At 45.8% G+C, this 18,606-nt stretch overlaps 1 protein-coding gene across 1 annotated transcript; it reads left to right on the plus strand.

Annotated features, from left to right (window-relative positions):
- Positions 1–12,351: 12,351 nt before the first annotated feature.
- LOC139262556 (ferritin heavy chain, oocyte isoform-like) lies at positions 12,352–16,638 on the plus strand. Its single transcript, XM_070877719.1, has 4 exons — positions 12,352–12,453; positions 15,270–15,416; positions 16,047–16,172; positions 16,483–16,638. The coding sequence occupies exons 1-4, from the start codon at positions 12,352–12,354 to the stop codon at positions 16,636–16,638; spliced, it is 531 nt and encodes a 176-aa protein (XP_070733820.1).
- The last annotated feature ends 1,968 nt before the right edge of the window (positions 16,639–18,606 follow it).

Below are 18,606 nucleotides of genomic sequence, written 5' to 3' on the forward strand. Positions count from 1 at the left end.
CTACTGACCACAAGCCTGGTCAGAGGTATGGAATATAGACATGTTTAGGGAGGCATCTCGAGAGCTTGGGATTTAGAAGCTGTATAAAATTACCTGTTCCAACTATCTGTCTTTGGACAAATGATAATTCAATCCAACAAGATGTAACATCTGTTAAACACATGGTCAGTTTACCAGTAATTCATTGTCGCACCATTTCAGTCCAGTGAAGAAAAAGTCCTGGATTAGCTTCCTATTTAGTGTATCTGCCTTGTGAAAAACAGTTTGTATTCAGTAGCTGCACCAGATCCTATTCAGTTATCCAGATAATTCAGTAAGTGGACTCACAACACAAAGCCTATAGCAGCAGTGAAGCTTTGTTGGCAGACAAGCAAAATGGCTGGGCACTACAATTGGGTGAGGAGGGAAAGCAACAGGTGTTATCAGCTTGCTGTCACAGCTTCATTGGTTAGTGTGGATATCCTAGTGCGTGTGGTTGTGGGATAGCTTCTCTTCCACCTGCTCCCATCATGGTTGAATAACTTGCCAACACAACCACCATTCACAGTGTAGTGTCCTTAAACCTTACCATAGTTTCACATGAGGCATGTACGTGACCTGAACCTTTATTCCCAGGACCAAGAAGTGCTGACCCTGCGTGGGACCTCCCGTTATATTCCTGGATGACCAGGTGAGGAGTGTCTGCCACACGTTCACCCCCTGTGGTCAAGGTGTGCATTTCTCAGGTGTGTATAGTGTTGTTACATAAAGGTGACAGTTATGTGCCGGTTACAAACATGACATCACCTTCCCCCCGCACCCCGCCCTTGCCACCATCTTTGGGTCAAAGATTCAGTCTTTTAGGCGCTCGACGCTCTCTCTTGAAGCACCGCAGTTGGGGCTCTGGTGGTTGAACCTTGGCATACGTCTCTGTCACCTGAGGTCTGTCTGGGCTGACCGCAGGGACTGTGCATGTTGGTGCATGTCCTTGTTGCTCGTTCACTGGCAGTGGTGTAGGTAACATCTCATGTTCTTCCTCCATGTCCATGTTGAACCTTTTCTTTACTTGGTCCAGATGTTTGCGGCATATCTGCCCATTGTTAAAGTCTGACCACTATGACCCTATTCCCCTCTTTTTTTGCCGTAATTTTGCCAATTACGGTACTCTCAAGCCACTTGCGTCCAAAAGCATAATAACGAATACAGGGTCATTGATTTCTATGCATCTCCCCACTGAGTTGCGATCATGGCACCCGATTTGGGACTGGCGCTTGCCCTCAAAAATGTCTGACAGGATTGGATGAATGAGGGACAGCCGCGTTTCATGAGTAGTTCCGCGGGCGGCACTTCCGTGAGCAAATGCGATCGGGACCTATGGGCCAGCAGGAGGCGCGATAGTCGCGACTGAAGGGAGGGTCCTTTAATCCGGAGCATGCTCTGTTTTATGATTTGAAACGCACGTTCCGCCTGGCCATTGGAAGCCGGCTTGAATGGCACTGTCCTGAAATGTTTGATACCATTACCCGACATAAACTCCTGGAATTTATAGCTAGTGAAACACGGGCCATTGTTGCTAACCAGGATGTCCGGCAAGCCGTGGGTCGCAAAGACCGAACGCAGACTCTCCACAGTGGTGGATGTCGTGCACGAAATCAATATGATGCACTCGATCCATTTCGAGTGTGCATCGACAACAATCAGGAACATTTTTCCCATGAGCGGACCCGCATAGTCTACGTGAATGCATGACCATGGCCTGGTGGGCCAGGGCCACAGGCTAAGTGGGGCCTCCCTGGGGGCATTTCCCAGCTGAGCACACGTCGTGCACCTGCGAACAAAGTGTTCCAGGTCTGAATCAATTCCCGGCCACTATACATGTGACCGGGCAATGGCCTTCAATAACACGATGCCAGGGTGCTCGCTGTGGAGTTCCCTGATGAATGCTTCCCTTCCTTTCTGGGGCATGACTACCTGGCTGCCCCATAGCAGGCAGTCGGCTTGGATGGAGAGCTCGTCCATCTGTCTGTGAAACGGTCTGACCTCCTCGGGGCAAGCTCCATGTGCGGGCGCCCAATCCCCAGTCAGGAAACATTTCTTTATCAGGGATAGGAGGGGATCTCTGTTGGTCCAGATTTTGATCTGGCAGGCTGTGATGGGGGAGCCTGCAGTGTCGAAAGCCTCAACAGCCATGACCACCTCCGCGCTTTGCTCCGACGCCCCCTCAGTGGTCGCCAGTAGGCGCCTGATGAGCGCGTCAGCACAATTTGTGGTGCCAGGCCGGTGCCATATGGTGTAGTCATAAGCAGCCATGTGAGGGCCCACCGCTGTATGCGAGCTGACGCATTGGCATTGACAGCCTTGCTGTTGGACAACAGGGATGTTAATGGCTTGTGGTCCGTTTCTAACTCGAACCTTCTACCGAAAAGGTACTGGTGCATCTTTTTCACCCCATAGACACATGCGAGTGCTTCCTTTTCAACCATCTCGTATGCCCGTTCTGCCTGGGAGAGTGACCTGGAGGCATAAGCCACAGGTTGGAGTTGGCCCTCATCATTACTCTGCTGCAACACGCACCCAACCCCATAGGATCATGCATCATACGTTAAAACCAGTTTCTTACAGGGGTTGGACAAGGTCAACAGCTTGTTAGAACAAAACGGGTTCCGTGCCCGGTTGAAAGCCCGTTCTTGACAGTCCCCCCAAAACCATTCGCAACCCTTATGCAGGAGTACATGTAGCGGCTCCAACAATGTGCTTAAGTTCGGCAGAAAGTTTCCGAAGTAGTTCAAGAGTCCCAGGAATGACCGCAGCTCCGATGTGTTGCTGGGCCTGGGCGCACGACGGATCGCCTCCATTTTGGATTCGGTAGGCCAGATCCCATCTGCGCAACGCACCTGCCCAAAAACGCGACCTCTGGGGCCAAAAACACGCACTTGGACTTCTTTAGTCACAGGCCTACCCGGTCCAGTCGGCATAGCACCTCCTTGATTGTGGAGGTGTTACTCGGTTGTCTCGATCCGTGATTAGGAGGTCATCTTGGAATACGATTGTTCCAGGAATGGATTTAAGCAGGCTTTCCATGTTCTTCTGGAAGATAGCGGCCGCTGAATGAATGCCAAATGGACACCTATTGTAAACAAATAGCCCCTTGTGCTTAGTGATGGTGGTCAGAAGCTTGGATTCTTCAGCCAGTTCCTGAGTCATGTTGGCTGATGTGAGGTCCAACTTGGTAAACAGCTTGCCACCTGCCAGTGTGGCAAAAAGATCCTCCGCTCTCGGAAACGGGTATTGGTCCTGTAGTGACACTCGGTTGATGGTGGCCTTGTAGTCGCCACAAATCCTGACCGAGCCATCCACTTTAAGGACAGGAACGATGGGGCTTGCCCAGTCACTGAATTAAACAGGTGAAATTATACCCTCTCTTAGCAGCCTGTCCAACTCACTCTCAATCCTCTCACGCATCACATACGGCACTGGTCTGGTGTCCGGGGTGATGCGTATCACTACTTTGGTGCCCTTAAAAGTCCCAAAACCTGGTTGAAAAAGTGACTCAAATTTCTGTAGGACCTGTGAGCATGAACTTTTCTCCACAGATGAAATGGCGTGCACACCCTCCCATTTCCAGTTCATCTCGGCCAACCAGCTCCTCCCCAAGAGCGCGGGACCATTCCCGGGACAATCCAGAGTGGCAGCCAGTTCTCCGATCCATTGTGTGTGACCACCAAGTTTGCACTGCCTAGCACTGGGATGATCTCTCTGGTGTAGTTCCTAACTGCATGTCAATGCGTTCCAGTTTGGGCCTGTTAGCTCTGAGTGGCCATAGTTTTTCAAATTGTTGGGCACTCATAAGTGACTGGCTGGCTCCTGTGTCCAGCTCCATGTGTACCGGGATGCCATTTAATAGTACTTTCATCATCATAGGTGGCGTTTTGGTATACGAGCTGTGGATGTCTGCCACATGAACCCGCTGGACTTCAGCGTCCATGGCTTTGCCCCAAGCATCAACCTGCCTTGCAGACTCCTCGTCTTGTTCCTCTGCCTCGTAAATTAGCCTCGCAACGGGTTTTCTGCACATTCTGACCAAATGTCCACTGAAATTACAGTTTCTACAGATAAATTGTTGAAACCACAGGTTTTCGCAGCATGTCTGCCACCGCACCTCCAGCATGAGCTGAGATTGTTGTGAACAAAGGAACTATTACCAGGCATTCCTCTCTAATTGTCTCTTTGATTACTCCTGAGCACTCTGTTGGTGAGTGTCAATGGTCCCATCCTGGGACACATTGTCACTTGTGTTGGCATGAATTGCCGATCCCCCTGCCATTGTCTCTGTTGCCGGCCCACCCGAGAGTCTGTTGCTGCCTGGGCGGTGTCGAATTGCCCTTGCCTGCCTGCGGGGTTCTGAGTCACGTTTACAATGTTAACTCCCTGGTCCATCGCTACGTTGGAACCAGGACTGCGCACGTAAATGATCTTGGTCTCCTCTTCCCCTGCCATGAAGGTCTGAGCTATCAACGCTGCCCTTTCCAAAGTCAAGTCCTTGGTCTCAATAAGCTTCCTGAAAATCCTGGCTTGACCAATGCCCTCAATGAAGAAACCCCTTAACATCTCCCCCCTGCAGGCATCTGTGAACTTACAGAGGCTGGCCAATCGCCGAAGGTCCGCAACGAAGTCCGATATGCTTTGTCCCTCCCGACGCCGGTGTGTGTAGAACCGGTGCTGGGCCATGTGTATACTGCTCACCGGTTTGAGGTGCTCACCGATCAGTGTGCTGAGCTCTTCAAAGGACTTGTCCACCGGCTTCTCAGATGCGAGCAGGTCTTTCATCAGCGCAAAAGTCTTGGATCCGCAGCTGCTCAGTAGATGTGCCCTCCGCTTCTCAGCCGCTTCCTCTTCCAGCCAGTCGTTCGTGCCAAAGTTCTGCTGGAGCCTCTCAATGAAATCGTCCCAGTCCTCACCAACACAGTACCGTTCCTCTGTGCTACCAGTGACCATCCTCATGGGTCACTCATTCTCGTTTTCCCATCGCCAAATGTAGTGTCCTTACACCTTACTATAGAATCACACAAGTCATGTACTGCAGAAAAAGTCACGACGTGACCTGAACCTTTATTCCCAGATCCAAGAAGAGCTGACCCTGCGTGGGACCTCCCTTTATATACCTGGATGACCAACGGAGAAGTGTCTCCTGCAAGTCCACCCCCTGTGGTCAAGGTGTGCATTTCTCAGGTGTATACAGTGTACAGTGTTGTTACATAAAAGTTACAGTTATGTGAAGGTTACAAACATGACACACATGAATAAGGAATTGGGTAAAGTATTGAAAGACTAACGATACTCTAACAAAATTTAATACATCTGGAAGGAGTAAAAGTATTTAATTCCACAAAGCAAAAGGCCCAAGATGTTAAAACCATTTCTACCCTGCCCTGGCCGCAATGCCTAAACACTCAATTTATAAGCTACTATCAATTTTATTTTTAGTACCATTGTGAATTTCATTACTATCACCCTGGATTAGATCTCCATTTCTCTCCTTCGTGGCGATGAATGGATACAAATGGTATTGCTGCAGTTCCAATAATCCAGTGTTTACAAGTTATTTTTAGGAATTTAGCTGAGAACTTTATTGAGTGCAATTAAATTGCTGTGTACAGACATTCCAGGTTAATGTTTTCGCAACATTCAAGCACCTTTGGTATATCAATGTTACAAAATGTCATATATTGATGAGCCACAGTTCCATGAGTCAGCCTGGGTTTGCGTGCTGATGCGTTTGATAGCTTCATGTATTCAACAAAATCTCCAGCTCACTCGATGTGAAACTTTACAGGTGCTCATGTTTTAAGAATTACTTACAATTTACAGCACAGGAAAAGACCATTCGGGCCAACTGGCCCATGCTGTGGTTTAAGCTTCTCCCACCCCACTTCATCTAGACTTATTAGCATATCCTTCTAATCCTTTCTCCCTTATGTTTATCTGGCTTTCCCTTAAATGCATCTATACCCTTTGCATTCAGAGTTATTACTGCGAGTAGCTCAGTAAACGCACCGCTGCTGCTGTGGATTTTCTGTTAAGCTGTGTGGGTAAAGAAGTGAGTAACAGCTATAGAGACCCGCAATGTTTGAGCTCAAGGACAGCTTTTATTGCCCGTCACTAATTGCCTTTGAGAAGGTGCTGATCAGCCATCTTCTGGAACCGCTGCAGTCTTGTGGTGAAGGTACTCCCACAGTGCTTTTAGGGAGGGAGTTCCTGGATTTTGCCGCAGTGACGAAAAAGGAATGGTGATATATTTCCAAGTCTGGTTGGTGTGTAACGTGGAGGTGAAATTGCAGGTGATAGTATTCCCAAACTTCTGCTGCCCTTGTCCTTCTAATTGCTAGAGCTCGTGGGATGGCTTGTGCTGCTGAAAAAGCCTTGGCGAGTTGCTGCAGTGCATCTTGTCGATGGTACACACTGCAGCCATGGTGCACCGGTGGTGGAAGCAGTGAATGTGGAAGGTGGTGGATGGGATGCCAATCAAGTGGCCTGCTTTGTCCTGGACGGTGTCGAGCTTCTTGATGATTGCTGAAGCTGCACTCAGCCAGTCAAGTGGAGAGTATTCCACCACACTCCTGACTTGTGCCTTGTCGATGCTGGAAAGACGTTAGGTGTCAGGAGGTGAGACACCCAGCGCAAAATACCCAGCCTCTGGCCTGTTCTTATTACCACAGTATTTATGCAGCCAGGCTAGTTCAGTTTCTGATCAGAGGTGACCCCCAGGGGTTAATGCCGGGGAATTCAGCGATAGTGAATGTTAAGGGCAGGTGGTTAGACTCTTGCTTTTTGCAGATAGTCATTGCCTGGCACTTGTGTGGTGCCATTGTTACTTGCCCATTATCAGCCCCACACTGAATGTCATCCAGGTCTTGCTGCATGTGAGCATGGACTGCTTCATTGTCTGATGTCTTGCAAATGGAACAGAACACTGTGTAATCATCAGCGAACATTCCCACTTCTGGCCTTTATGATAGAGGGAAGATTATTGATGAAGCAGCTTAAGATAGCTGGGCCAAGGACACGGCCCTGAGGTATTCCTGCAGTGATGTCCTGGGGCTGAGATGATTGACCTCCAACAACCACTTCCTTTGTGCTAGATATGAGTCCAGCTCGTCGAAAGTTTTCTATATTCGCATTGACTTCAATTTTACAAGGGCTACTTGATGCCACACTCCGTCAGATGCTGCCTTGCTGTCAAAGGCAGTCACTCTCACCTCACCTGGAATTCAGATCCTTTGTACATATTTGGACCAAGGCTGCAATCAGATCAGGAGCTGAGTGTTTCTGGCACAACGCAAACTGGGCATCGGTGAGCAGATTATTGTCAACAAATCTTCCATCACTTTGCTGATGATTGCTGATGGGGAGGTAATTGGCCTGAATGGATTTGTCCTGCTTTTTCTGGACAGGACTTACCTGGGCAGTTTTTCAAATTGTTGGCTAGATGCCAGTGTCTCTGTACTGGAACAGCTTGGCTAGAGGCGTGGTGCAATACAAATCTTTAGTTGTTGAAGGATCACAATGCCTCATGGATGCCCAGTTTTGAGCTGCTAGATCTGTTTTTGAATCTATTGCATTTAACACTGTGGTCGAGACACTCGCTACGAAGGAGGGTGTCCTCAAAGTGAAGACAAGACTTTGTATCCACAAGGACTGTGTGGTGGTCACTGCTACCAATACTGTCATGGACAGATGAATCTGTGACAGTTGATTGGTGAGGACGAGTTTAGTAGATTTTTCCCTTGTGTTGATTCTCTCACCATCTGTCTCAAGCCCAATCCGGCAGCTTTGTCCTTCAGGACTCAGCCCGCTTGGTCAGTGCTACCGAGCCACTCTGGGTGATGGCCACTGAAGCCCATTGCTACTATCAGTGCATCTTACAAGTGGCCTTCAACATGGAGGAGTACTGATTCACCAGCTGAAGGAGGGCGGTAGGTGGTAATCAGCAGGAGGTATCCCTGCCCATGCTTGATCTCAACCCATGGGACTTGATCGGGACCAGAGTAACAGTTGAGGACTCCTACCACTACTCCCTCCCGACTGTAAACCTCTGTGTCGCCACCTCTGGTGGATCTGCCATTCTGGTGGGACATGACATACGCAGGGATGGTGATGGAGGAATCTGGGACATTGGCTGAAATGTATGATTCTTTGATTATGACTATGTCGGGCTGTTGCTTGACTAACCTGTGGGACAGCTCTCCCCATTTTGGCACAAGATACCAGATGTTAGTGAGGAGGACTTTGCAGGGTCGACTGGGCTGGGTGTACCATTGTCATGTCAGAAGCCGGTGCCGAGGTCGATACCAGGTGGACTGTCCTGTTTTATTCTTACTAATGCTTCTCGTAGTGGTCTGTTACAAATGAGTGGCTTGCTAGGCCTTTTCGGAGGCAGTTAAGACTCAACCACATTGCTTTGAGTTTGGAGTCGCATATAGGCCAGGCCAGGTAAGGACGGCAGATTTCCTTCCCTAAGGACATTAGTGAAGCAGATGGGTTTTTAAGACAATCCGCTAGTTCCCTGGGCAACATTACTGATACTAGCTTTTTATTCCAGATTTTAATTTACTTAACTGAATTTAATTTCCCCAGCTGCTGTGATGGGACTTTGGATCATTAGTCCAGGCCTCTGGATTACTCGTCCAGTAACATAACCACTATGTTACCGTACTCTTTGTGATGCTTTCACTATAAAGGATAAAACTGAGTACTGTGAACAATGAGCAATTGTGACCTTAGCTCCTTTAATAACACTCCAGTGTGCAGGAACCTCGTGGGTGGCATGCTTATATACCGTGCTCCCAAGGGATGCTCGGATCCCTTTGGACTCCCACAATTAGGCCCTCTGGTGGTGATGTAATACAGGGTGCAAGGGGTTAAATACATAAAACTTTGCATATCTCAATGGCATTTTTGGAGTATCGATGTCACCACAATTCATACGTTGAAGACGCACAATTCTACAATTTAGGTTGGTTTTGCATGCTGATGGGTTTGATGGCTTCATGTTTCCGACAAAACAAATTCTTCAGCTCACTGATTGTGAAAAACTTTACAGGTGCCCGTGTTTTAAGAATTACATAGAATTTACAGCACAGAAAAAGGCCATTCAGTCTGGCAAATTGCAGTGGTGAGCGGTTCTTCCCGAATGTAAAACGCATCAAGGATGAGGTGATGAACCGAATGGGACAAGATTGATTTAATAGTCTTTCAATCATGAGCATGGAGAGTGAGAGGACTTGACTTCACACACTGAGCCTCCTCCCAACTTCATTTAACCCTATCAGCATATCCTTCCAATCCTTCCTCCCTCATGTGTTTATCTAGCTTCCCTTTAAACGCATCTATGCTTTTTGCCTCAACTATTCCTTTCGATAGCGAGTTAAACATTCTTAATACTCTCTGAGTAAAGAAGTTTCTTTTGAAGTCTCTCTTCGATTATTAATTCTAACTTTCTATATAATTCTATGGAGAACAGAACTGTGCACAATACTCTAAGTGTTGTCTCGCCAAGGTTCTATATAAATTTAACATGCTACACAGGGATGTGGTTCAGTTCACCTCAACCGTCTTGTCCGTGTGGCCGAGGAGCTCATCCCAGAGTCACAGTGCGGATTTCGTCCCCTACGGGGAACAATGGACATGATCTTTGCAGCACACCAACTGCCGGAAAAGTGCAGGGAGCAGCGCCAGCCCTTATACATGACATTTTTCGATCTTACAAAGGCCTTTGACACTGTCGACCATGAGGGCTTATGGAGCGTCCTCCTCCGTTTTGGCTGCCCTCAAAAGTTTGTCAACTTCCTTCGCCTGCTCCACGACGACATGCAGGCCGTGATCCGTATCAGCGGATTTGTTGCAGACCCATTCCTCGTCCAAAGCGGGGTCAAACAGAGCTGCGTCATTGCTCCAACGCTTTTCTCAATCTTCCTCGCTGCCACGCTCCACCTCACTGTCAACAAGCTCCCCGCTGGAGAGGAACTAAACTACAGAACCAGTGGGAAGCAGTTTAACCTATGCCGTCTCCAGACCTGGTCCAAGACCACCCAAAACCTCTGTCGTTCAACTGCAGTATGCGGACGACGCCTGTGTCTGCGCACATTCTGAGGCTGAACTCCAGGATATATTCGATGTATTCACTGAGGCATATGAAATCATAGGTCTTACGATTAACATCTGTAATACAAAGGTTGTCCACCAGCCTGTCCTCGCCGCACAGCACTGCCCTCCAGACATCAAGATTCACGGCGTGGCCCTCGACAACGTGGACCACTTCCCATACCTTGGGAGCCTCCTGTCAACAAAGGCAGACATTGATGCGGAGATTCAACATCGCCTCCAGTGCACCAGAGCAGCCTTCGGCTGCCTGAGGAAAGAGTGTTCGAAGACCAGCCTCAAATCTACCACCAAACTCATGGTCTACAGGGCTGTAGCAATATCCACCCTCCTGTATGGATCAGAGGCATTGACGACTTACAGAAGGCACATCAAGTTGCTAGAGATATATCGCCAAAGATGTCTCTGCAAGATCCTGCAAATCCCCTGGGAGGACAGATGCACCGACATCAGTTTCCTCGCCCGGGCTAACATCCCCAGCATTGAAGCAGTAACCTCACTCGATCAGCTTTGCTGGGCAGGCCACTTAGTCCACATGCCAGACATGAGACTCCCTAAGCAACTGCTCTATGCAGAACTCCTTCATGGCAAACGAGTCAAAAGTGGTCAGCGGACATGTTTCAAGGACACCCTCAAAGCCTCCCTGAAGAAGTGCGACAGCACCACTGACGCCTGGGAGACCCTGGCCGAAGACGTCCCTAGGTGGAGAAAGTGCATCCGGGAGGGTGTTGAGCTCTTCGAATCTCAAAGCTGCGAACATGAAGAGGTCAGGCGCAGGCAGCGGAAGGAGCATGTGGTAAATCAGTGCCACCCACCCCCTTCCCCCGATGAATATCTGTCCCATCTGTGACAGGGTCTGTGGCTTTCATGTTGGACTGTTCAGCCACCAAAGAACTCACTTTAGGAGTGAAAGCAAGTCTTCCTTTATGCCGAGCGACTGCCTATGATGATGGGTTCAGCTGCAGGTATTCCTCGCTCTGAGTTCAGAACTGCGCTCATGGATAACCCTCATCTGTGGCTTTTTAGCTCTAGAATTGACTATTTCAATGCTCTCCTGCTAGCCTTACATGCTCCATAAACTTAAGCTTATCCAAAACTCTGCTGCCTGTATCCTAACACACATCTAGTCCCACTCACCCATAACCCCTGTGCTTGTGGACCATCATTGGCTCCCGGTCTGACAGCGCCTCAAATTCAAGATTCTTATCTTTGTATTAAAATCCCACCATGGCCCCTCACTCACCTCTTTTTCCAGCACATTGATAACATCGGTGCCTTTTCCTGCTCTCACAATAAACTGGAAAATTTAATTCACTATGTTCCCAATTTTCACCCTTCACTCACCTTCACATGGTCCATCTCTGTCACTTCACTTCCCTTTCTCGACTTCTCTGTCTCTATTTCTAGACATAAGTCTATCGACAAATATCCAATGAGTTGTTTGGATGTTGCTTCAAACCCGCAGATACCTGCAAATGACCAACCCACCGAACAATCCAGAACTATTAAAAAGACACTGACTCGCAAACAACAGAGGATTCAATGAATCTTTCAAGGTGGCCATGAATTGGTCCAGGCAGAGCACAGTCGATGGGTGTTCTCTCCATCTGCCTGCCTCTCTTCCGCGACTTTTTCCGTGCCCGAGTGTCCCTGGAATGGGAGCACGCGGTGTCTGCCGGTATGCTTGAGGCTTTCCGTGACCGGTGGGCACCAGAGGGACTGGAGTGCAGCGTGGATACAGGGAAATAAAGTAACATTTTTCAAGTTTTTATGTTAGTTTTGTCATAATGTGGATCTTACAGTTTATTCCCTCTTATAAAGGGGGCACTTATTGTTTAAGTGTTTCCGATAGTTGAATTAAACATTCCAATAATTAGCCCAAAGAATAGAGGATCCAATTAAACCTGTGACTCGGGATATTTGAACTGTGTTTGAGGAAAGTTTGGACAATTGAGATCCTCATTGAGTTGTCAGCCAATGAAGCTCATTCTTCAAAGATCTGACTGGCTGTGGGAGTCCATCCCCCTCCTCCCTTTACTTGATTGGTGCTCTGAGAGGCTGCAACTTCTGATTGGGTATTGAGGACTGCCACTCATCATCAAGAGTGCCACACCCTGGATTATCCCTCAGTGTAAATATAGGAGTTTGAGCTTTGCTCAATGTTACCTTTGTAATTTGATAAATTTTTTACTTTGAAAAAAATAAAACATTAAGATGGCTTCTCAAGTGCGTCAGAACTATCACCAGGACTGTGAGGATGCTGTCAATAAGCAGATCAACATGGAGCTCAATTCCTCCTATTTTTATCTCTCTATGGTGAGTTTTGTGATTTTTGTCACTTCACAATGGAGACTGTGTAATGTCAATTTATGAAATCCTGTGCTGTACCCAAACCACCTTTTTCTATCTGCACACCCCCTTCAATTTATGTCGTTAATTCATTGTAAAGCTACAATATAATACAATTTATCTTCCTGTGAATTCATTAACAAACTCTCTCTGTTCCTTGCAGTAGCTGAATCATCATCATCTGATTATCTTTAAACATTTTCCTGGGCTCTTTAGCTTGATCAAGTTTATTTGGAATAAATTCTACACTCAATGTGAGGAATTCAGAATTTGTATCCTCATTCTAAATCATTCCATGGACTTTCCTTACATTGCTGGTTGAATGGGTGATGTCATAAAAATACAGCTGGGCCATTTAGGAGGGAAGTCAGGAAGTATTCTTTCCCACAAGTGTGGTGGAAATCTGAAACCCTTTCTTTCCCAGCCATCCCTCGCCTCCACAGGGGGAGGATGGGAAGAAAGTGTTACAAATGTTTCTGCTTCCCTCCTGTTCCTAGTGTTTCTAACCTCTGAATTTTAAACACCAGTTTGTATCCCTCTGTCTTTCCTCCAACTTTAACCACCAATAAAACAAAAAAAGTTAATCATCAATTGTCTGTGCTCAGCAGCCTCTCCTTTAACCCCTCTGCTTTCCTACCCTGCGACCTTCACAAGCACCTTAAATTCTGAGAGGTTCTCATAACTTTTATTCTGTGGTCTCTGGTTCTCCTCTACAATGCTTTGATTTGTGTAGACTGTGCCAAATTAATGCTGCCTGTGGTAGTTTTAGTTCCTTGGCATGAATGTAGCCAGTAAAATTCAGCTGGTTTTTCTCCTTTTTTGTATGTTATGAATACTACACTATGATTAGATCTCCAGTTTCGGAAGCTGCTTTGACTTCCAATACTGCCCCTCAACTAGCCTATACAAAATATATTTGGGTCAATCTACAATGATTATTGGAATGTGCTACTGGTGACCAGTGTATAAATTTTGTGGCAATTCCTTCACTAATTTCCAGAGCTACAATGAATATTGGGTGCCAAGATTAATGTTCCAGTTTTGAGCATGTTCAATCAAAGCTGAATTGGTGATCATGGAATGATGCAGTACAGGAGGCCATTCAGTCCATTGTGCCTTGCTGAATGTTGGGTGAAGCGATACAACTCCATGTGTTCCCATAGCCTGCAAATTTGTGCAAATCAGTAAGAGGATGAGACTGGGGAATTAGTAATGGGGCACATAAAGATGGCAGAAAATCTGAACAAATATTTTGTATCTGTCTATGGTAGAGGACAGTAACAACATTCCAATGGTGGATTGTCAAGGGGCTATGGGGTGGGGGGGGGGATGCGGGGGAGGAAGTTAATACAATCTCAATCACCTAAGGAGGTAGTACTTAGTAAGATAATGGGGCTAAAGGCAGATACATTTCCTGGACCTGATGGCTTGCATCCTAGAGTCTTAAGAGAAGTAGCGGCAGGAATTGTGGATGCATTAGTTGTAATTATCCAAAATTCCCTGGATTCTGGGGTGGTCCCAGCAGATTGGAAAACTGCAAATATAATGCCCCTATTTTAAAAAAGGAGGCAGACAAAAAGCAGGAAACTATAGACCAGTTGGCCTAATGTCTGTGATTGGGAAAATGTTGGAGTCCATTATTAAAGTAGCAGGACATTTGGGAAAAGCAAAATTTGATCATAAATCCATGTTGACTCTGCCTGAAGGGGAAGTTGTGTTTGGCAAATTTGCTGGAATTCTTTTGAGGATGTAACGAACAGGGTGGATAGAGGGGAACCAGTGGCTGGTGTATTTAGACTTCCAGAAGGCATTTGACAAGGTGCCACATAAAAGATTGCTGCACAATGTAAAAGTTCATGGGCTTTGGGGGTAATATATTAGCATGAATAGAGGATTGGCTAAGGAACCGATTCGGGATAAATGGTTCATTCTCTAGTTGGCAACTAGTAACTAGTAGTGTTGCAGGGGATCAGTGCTGGGACCCCAACTATTTACAATCTATATTACACCCAGTTCCTTCTTCCAAGTTAGTAACATAGCCTAGTTTGCTGTTCCTCCCAGCTTTTTCATCAGTCACATGTGAGGAGGACACACAATTCTGCAAAAGGACATAAGCAGGCTGTGAGTGGGCAAATTTTTGACTGTTGGAAAGGGAGTTCATGCACTTTGGCAGAAAAAAAATCTAAGAGCAGATCTTTATTTAAAAGGATAAAAATGAAATTCAGAAGAATGAGGTGATCTTATTGGAATGTATAAGCTTGAGGGGGTTGACTGAGTGCATGTAGAGAGGATGTTTCCACTGATGTGGGAGACTAGAACTAGAGGGCATGATCTTAGAATAAGGGGCTGCCCATTTAAAACTGAGATGAGAAATTTCTTGAGGTTTGTCAATCTGGAATTTATTGCCTCAGAGCTGTGGAAGCTGAGACATTGAATAAATTTAAGCCTGAAATAGTCAGTTTCTTAAATGACAAGGGGTTATGGGGGAGCGGGCGGGGAAGTGGAGAAGAGTCCATCATCAGATCAGCCATGATCTTGAATAACTGAGCAGGCTCGAGGGGCCGTATGGCCTACTCCTGTTCTTGTGAAGTTTCCCTATTGCTGGAGGTGAGATTATCCACTGTCTTTGCCAGGTTAGTTGAGTAGGTGTTAGTTTCCATAACTATGTACATACAAGTTCAGTGAGAGACAGCCCTTGAAAGGAAGAAAAATGAGTGGCTTCTTGTACAATGTCTGAGGATGGGTCTGCCATACAATAATCAACTACTCTTCTCTCTCCATAGTCCTTCTACTTTGACCGGGATGATGTTGCCCTGCGTCACTTTGCTGAGTTCTTCAAGGAGCAGTCACATGAGGAACGTGAGCATGCTGAGAAACTGATGGAATTCCAGAATCGGCGAGGAGGACGGATCATCTTGTCTGATATCAAGGTTTGGCTCAATATACAAGTGGCCTTCTGTCTGGCTCCCCTTAGACTGATTGGAACCAACTGCTTTAGAATGTATTGGGAACAATTTGCAGCACAGGAACCAGCCATTTGGACAAACTGGACTATGCCGGTGATCAGGCTCCAGACATTGTCCTCCCACCTTGCTTTATCAAGCAACATATCCTTCTATTCCTTTTTCCCTCATGTACTTATTTAGCTTCCCCTTAAATACATCTGATATTCACCATCAATGTGACACCAGTGATTGATGGCTTAATGCAGTCATTCTATGTTCTAACACATTGGTTCATGGTAACCTAGACTTCTGATTGCATTTTTTTCATCCCTAATTTCCTTCAATACTGTCCTGTTTCCAAACCTGTTTACTAGTTGTACTATTACATATGTGCCACTAGAGGGCACTGCAGTCAGATTGTAGATTACCTGTACAGGTATGCCAGGCCAAGTATAACAGGCAGGCCACCATGTGTGATCCTCACACGAATTGCATTAAATGGACTAAGGTCACTACAATACATTGCCTTGTGGAGTCATTATCAGAACATCTGAAGGCATAAAAAATACTTGTTTGTTTCATCCATTGTAAAGGAACTGTGACTTTCCTCTTCAGAAACCAGAGCAGGATGAGTGGAGCAATGGTCTGGAGGCCATGCAGAGAGCTCTGCAGATGGAGAAGAATGTGAACCAGAGTCTGCTGGATCTGCACAAACTCTCCACTGAGAGCACTGACCCTCATGTAAGTTCCTAATGCTTCAATGTGGGCTTTTGGGTAAGTTGCTGTCCTTGAACTTAATTTTAAAAGATCTCCATGCCCAATAGCTTTGTGTTGGGTCTATTTTTGGGGGGAGATATTGTACATGTGTCTGATCCCAGCACCCTTTTGTACAGCAAGTTTTCATCTAAATGATGCAGTAATTCCATCAATTTCAATTGCACCACTTAACTATCCTCCAATCCAAGAGGATTAAAATCCAAACTCCAGGGGTAACCTCCAATGTTCCTTGATATCTGCTACTGTCATAACTCATTTCCATTTTCTCCTTCAGTTGTGTGACTTCCTGGAGGCCCACTACTTGGATGAACAAGTGAAGATGATCAAGAAGCTTGGGGATCACATCACCAACCTGAAGAAACTGGGAGCCCCTGAGAATGGCCTAGGAGAGTACTTGTTTGACAAGCACACCCTGGGGGAGAGTGACTGAAGCTTCTGACCAGTACTCGTGTGTGGTGTGTGGGTGTCCTGGGCTCTTGATGTGAAATGTAATTAACTAAATAAACTGTTCAACATTGGACTGGGTTTTGTCTCCTTGCAAGTTTGAGTGGTTGCTTATTTTCCATTTACCATAACTTGTTTGCAGCACAAGTATTGCACTCAGCTATGCAACAGTCATACATTGGTTACAGCCCGGGAGGCCATTCAGCCCATCAAACCTGTGCTGGCTTGCCAAGAGCACTTCAGCTAGTCCTATTCCCCTGCACTTTCCCTGTAGCACAGCAATTTTTATTCTTTCAGCTACTTGTCCAATTCCACGATTGAATCTGCCTCCACCACCCTCTCAGGCAGTGCAGTCCAGACACTAAGCACTCACTGCATAAAAGTTTTTCCTCATGTCCGCTGTGGTTCTTCTGTCAATCACCTTAAATCTGTGTCTGCTGGTTCTCAACCCTTCTGCCAGTGGGAACAGTCCTAATAATTTTTCTCTTTTTGCTGGGTTAATTTTAATATTTATATTCATAAAAACATATAGGAGCAGCAGTAGGCCATTCAGCCCTTTAAGCCTGCACCGCCATTCAATATGATCAAAACTGATCCTTTAACATCACCATGTTCATGCTTTTACCCCATAGCCCTTGATGCCTTTTGTATCAAGATATCTATCTTTCTTCCTCCTTTTTAAATAGTGAGGTTACATTTGCCACCATCCAATCCGCAGCAACTGTTTCATAATCTATAGAATTTTGAAAGATGACAACCAATGCATTCACTATTTCGATGGTTACCACTTTTAGTACTCTGGGATGCAGATTATCAGGGCCCTGGTGATTTATCAGCTTTCAGTCCCATTAATTTTTCCAGCACTATTTTCTTACTCATATTCATTCCCTTTAAGTTCTCTTGCTCACTAGACCTTTAGTTCCCTAGCATTTCTGGGATGTTATTTGTGTCCTCTTCTGTGAAGACAGCTGAAGTATTTAATTGTCTGCCATTTCCTTGTTCCCCATTATAAATTCTCCTGTTTCTGACTGTAAAGGACCTACATTTATCTTCAATATCTTTTTCTTTTTATGTACTTGTAGAAACTTTTGCTGTCGGTTTTTATGATCTTTGCAAGTTTAATCTCATACTCATTTTTCCCTCTTAATCAATCTCTTGATCCTTTTTTGATGAATTCTAAACTGCTCCCAATCCTCAGGCTTGCTACTTTTTCTGGCAATTTTGTATAACTCCTCTTTGGATCGAATATTACCCTTAATTTATTTTGTAAGCTGTGGTTTGGCCAATTTTCCTTTTGTGTTTATGTACCAGAAAGGAATGTATAAATGTCGCAATTCATGCATTCGTTCCTTAAATGTTAGCCATTTACTATCTATCGTCATGACTTTTAATTAATATTCTCAATCTATCATAGACAATTAATTCCTTACACCTTCGTAGTTTCCTTTGTTTAGACTTATGACCCGAGTTTTGGATTGGACTACTTCACTTTCCATCTTCTTGATGAATTCATGAAGAAATTCTATCATGTTATGGTCACTTTCCTAAAGGACCCTGCATAAAAAGACAATTAATTAACCCCTTTTCATTGCACAAAACCCAATCTACGACAGATATCCAGACATGTTGAAGACCTCATTTCAATTCTACGTATATCTTGCAAATTCTATTCATGCATTTCATTCTTGTGTTGCAATGCTGTAATACAACAGCTGAAATGGTCAAGTGTCTTAAAGGAGGCAGAGAGGTTTACATCATGTGATTAGTCCATTTGGCCACTCAAGCCTGCACCTCCATTCAGTAATATCATGACTAATCTGATCTTGGCCTCAACAATTTCCTGCCTGTTCCCCATAACCTTTGACTCCCTTATCGTTCAAAAATCCATCTATCTCCACCTTAAATGTATTCAATGACGCAGCCTCCACAGCTCTCTGGGGTTGAGAATTCCAAA

Source organism: Pristiophorus japonicus, chromosome 4 (genome assembly GCF_044704955.1).
Source record: "Pristiophorus japonicus isolate sPriJap1 chromosome 4, sPriJap1.hap1, whole genome shotgun sequence".
Taxonomy (NCBI): domain Eukaryota; kingdom Metazoa; phylum Chordata; class Chondrichthyes; family Pristiophoridae; genus Pristiophorus; species Pristiophorus japonicus.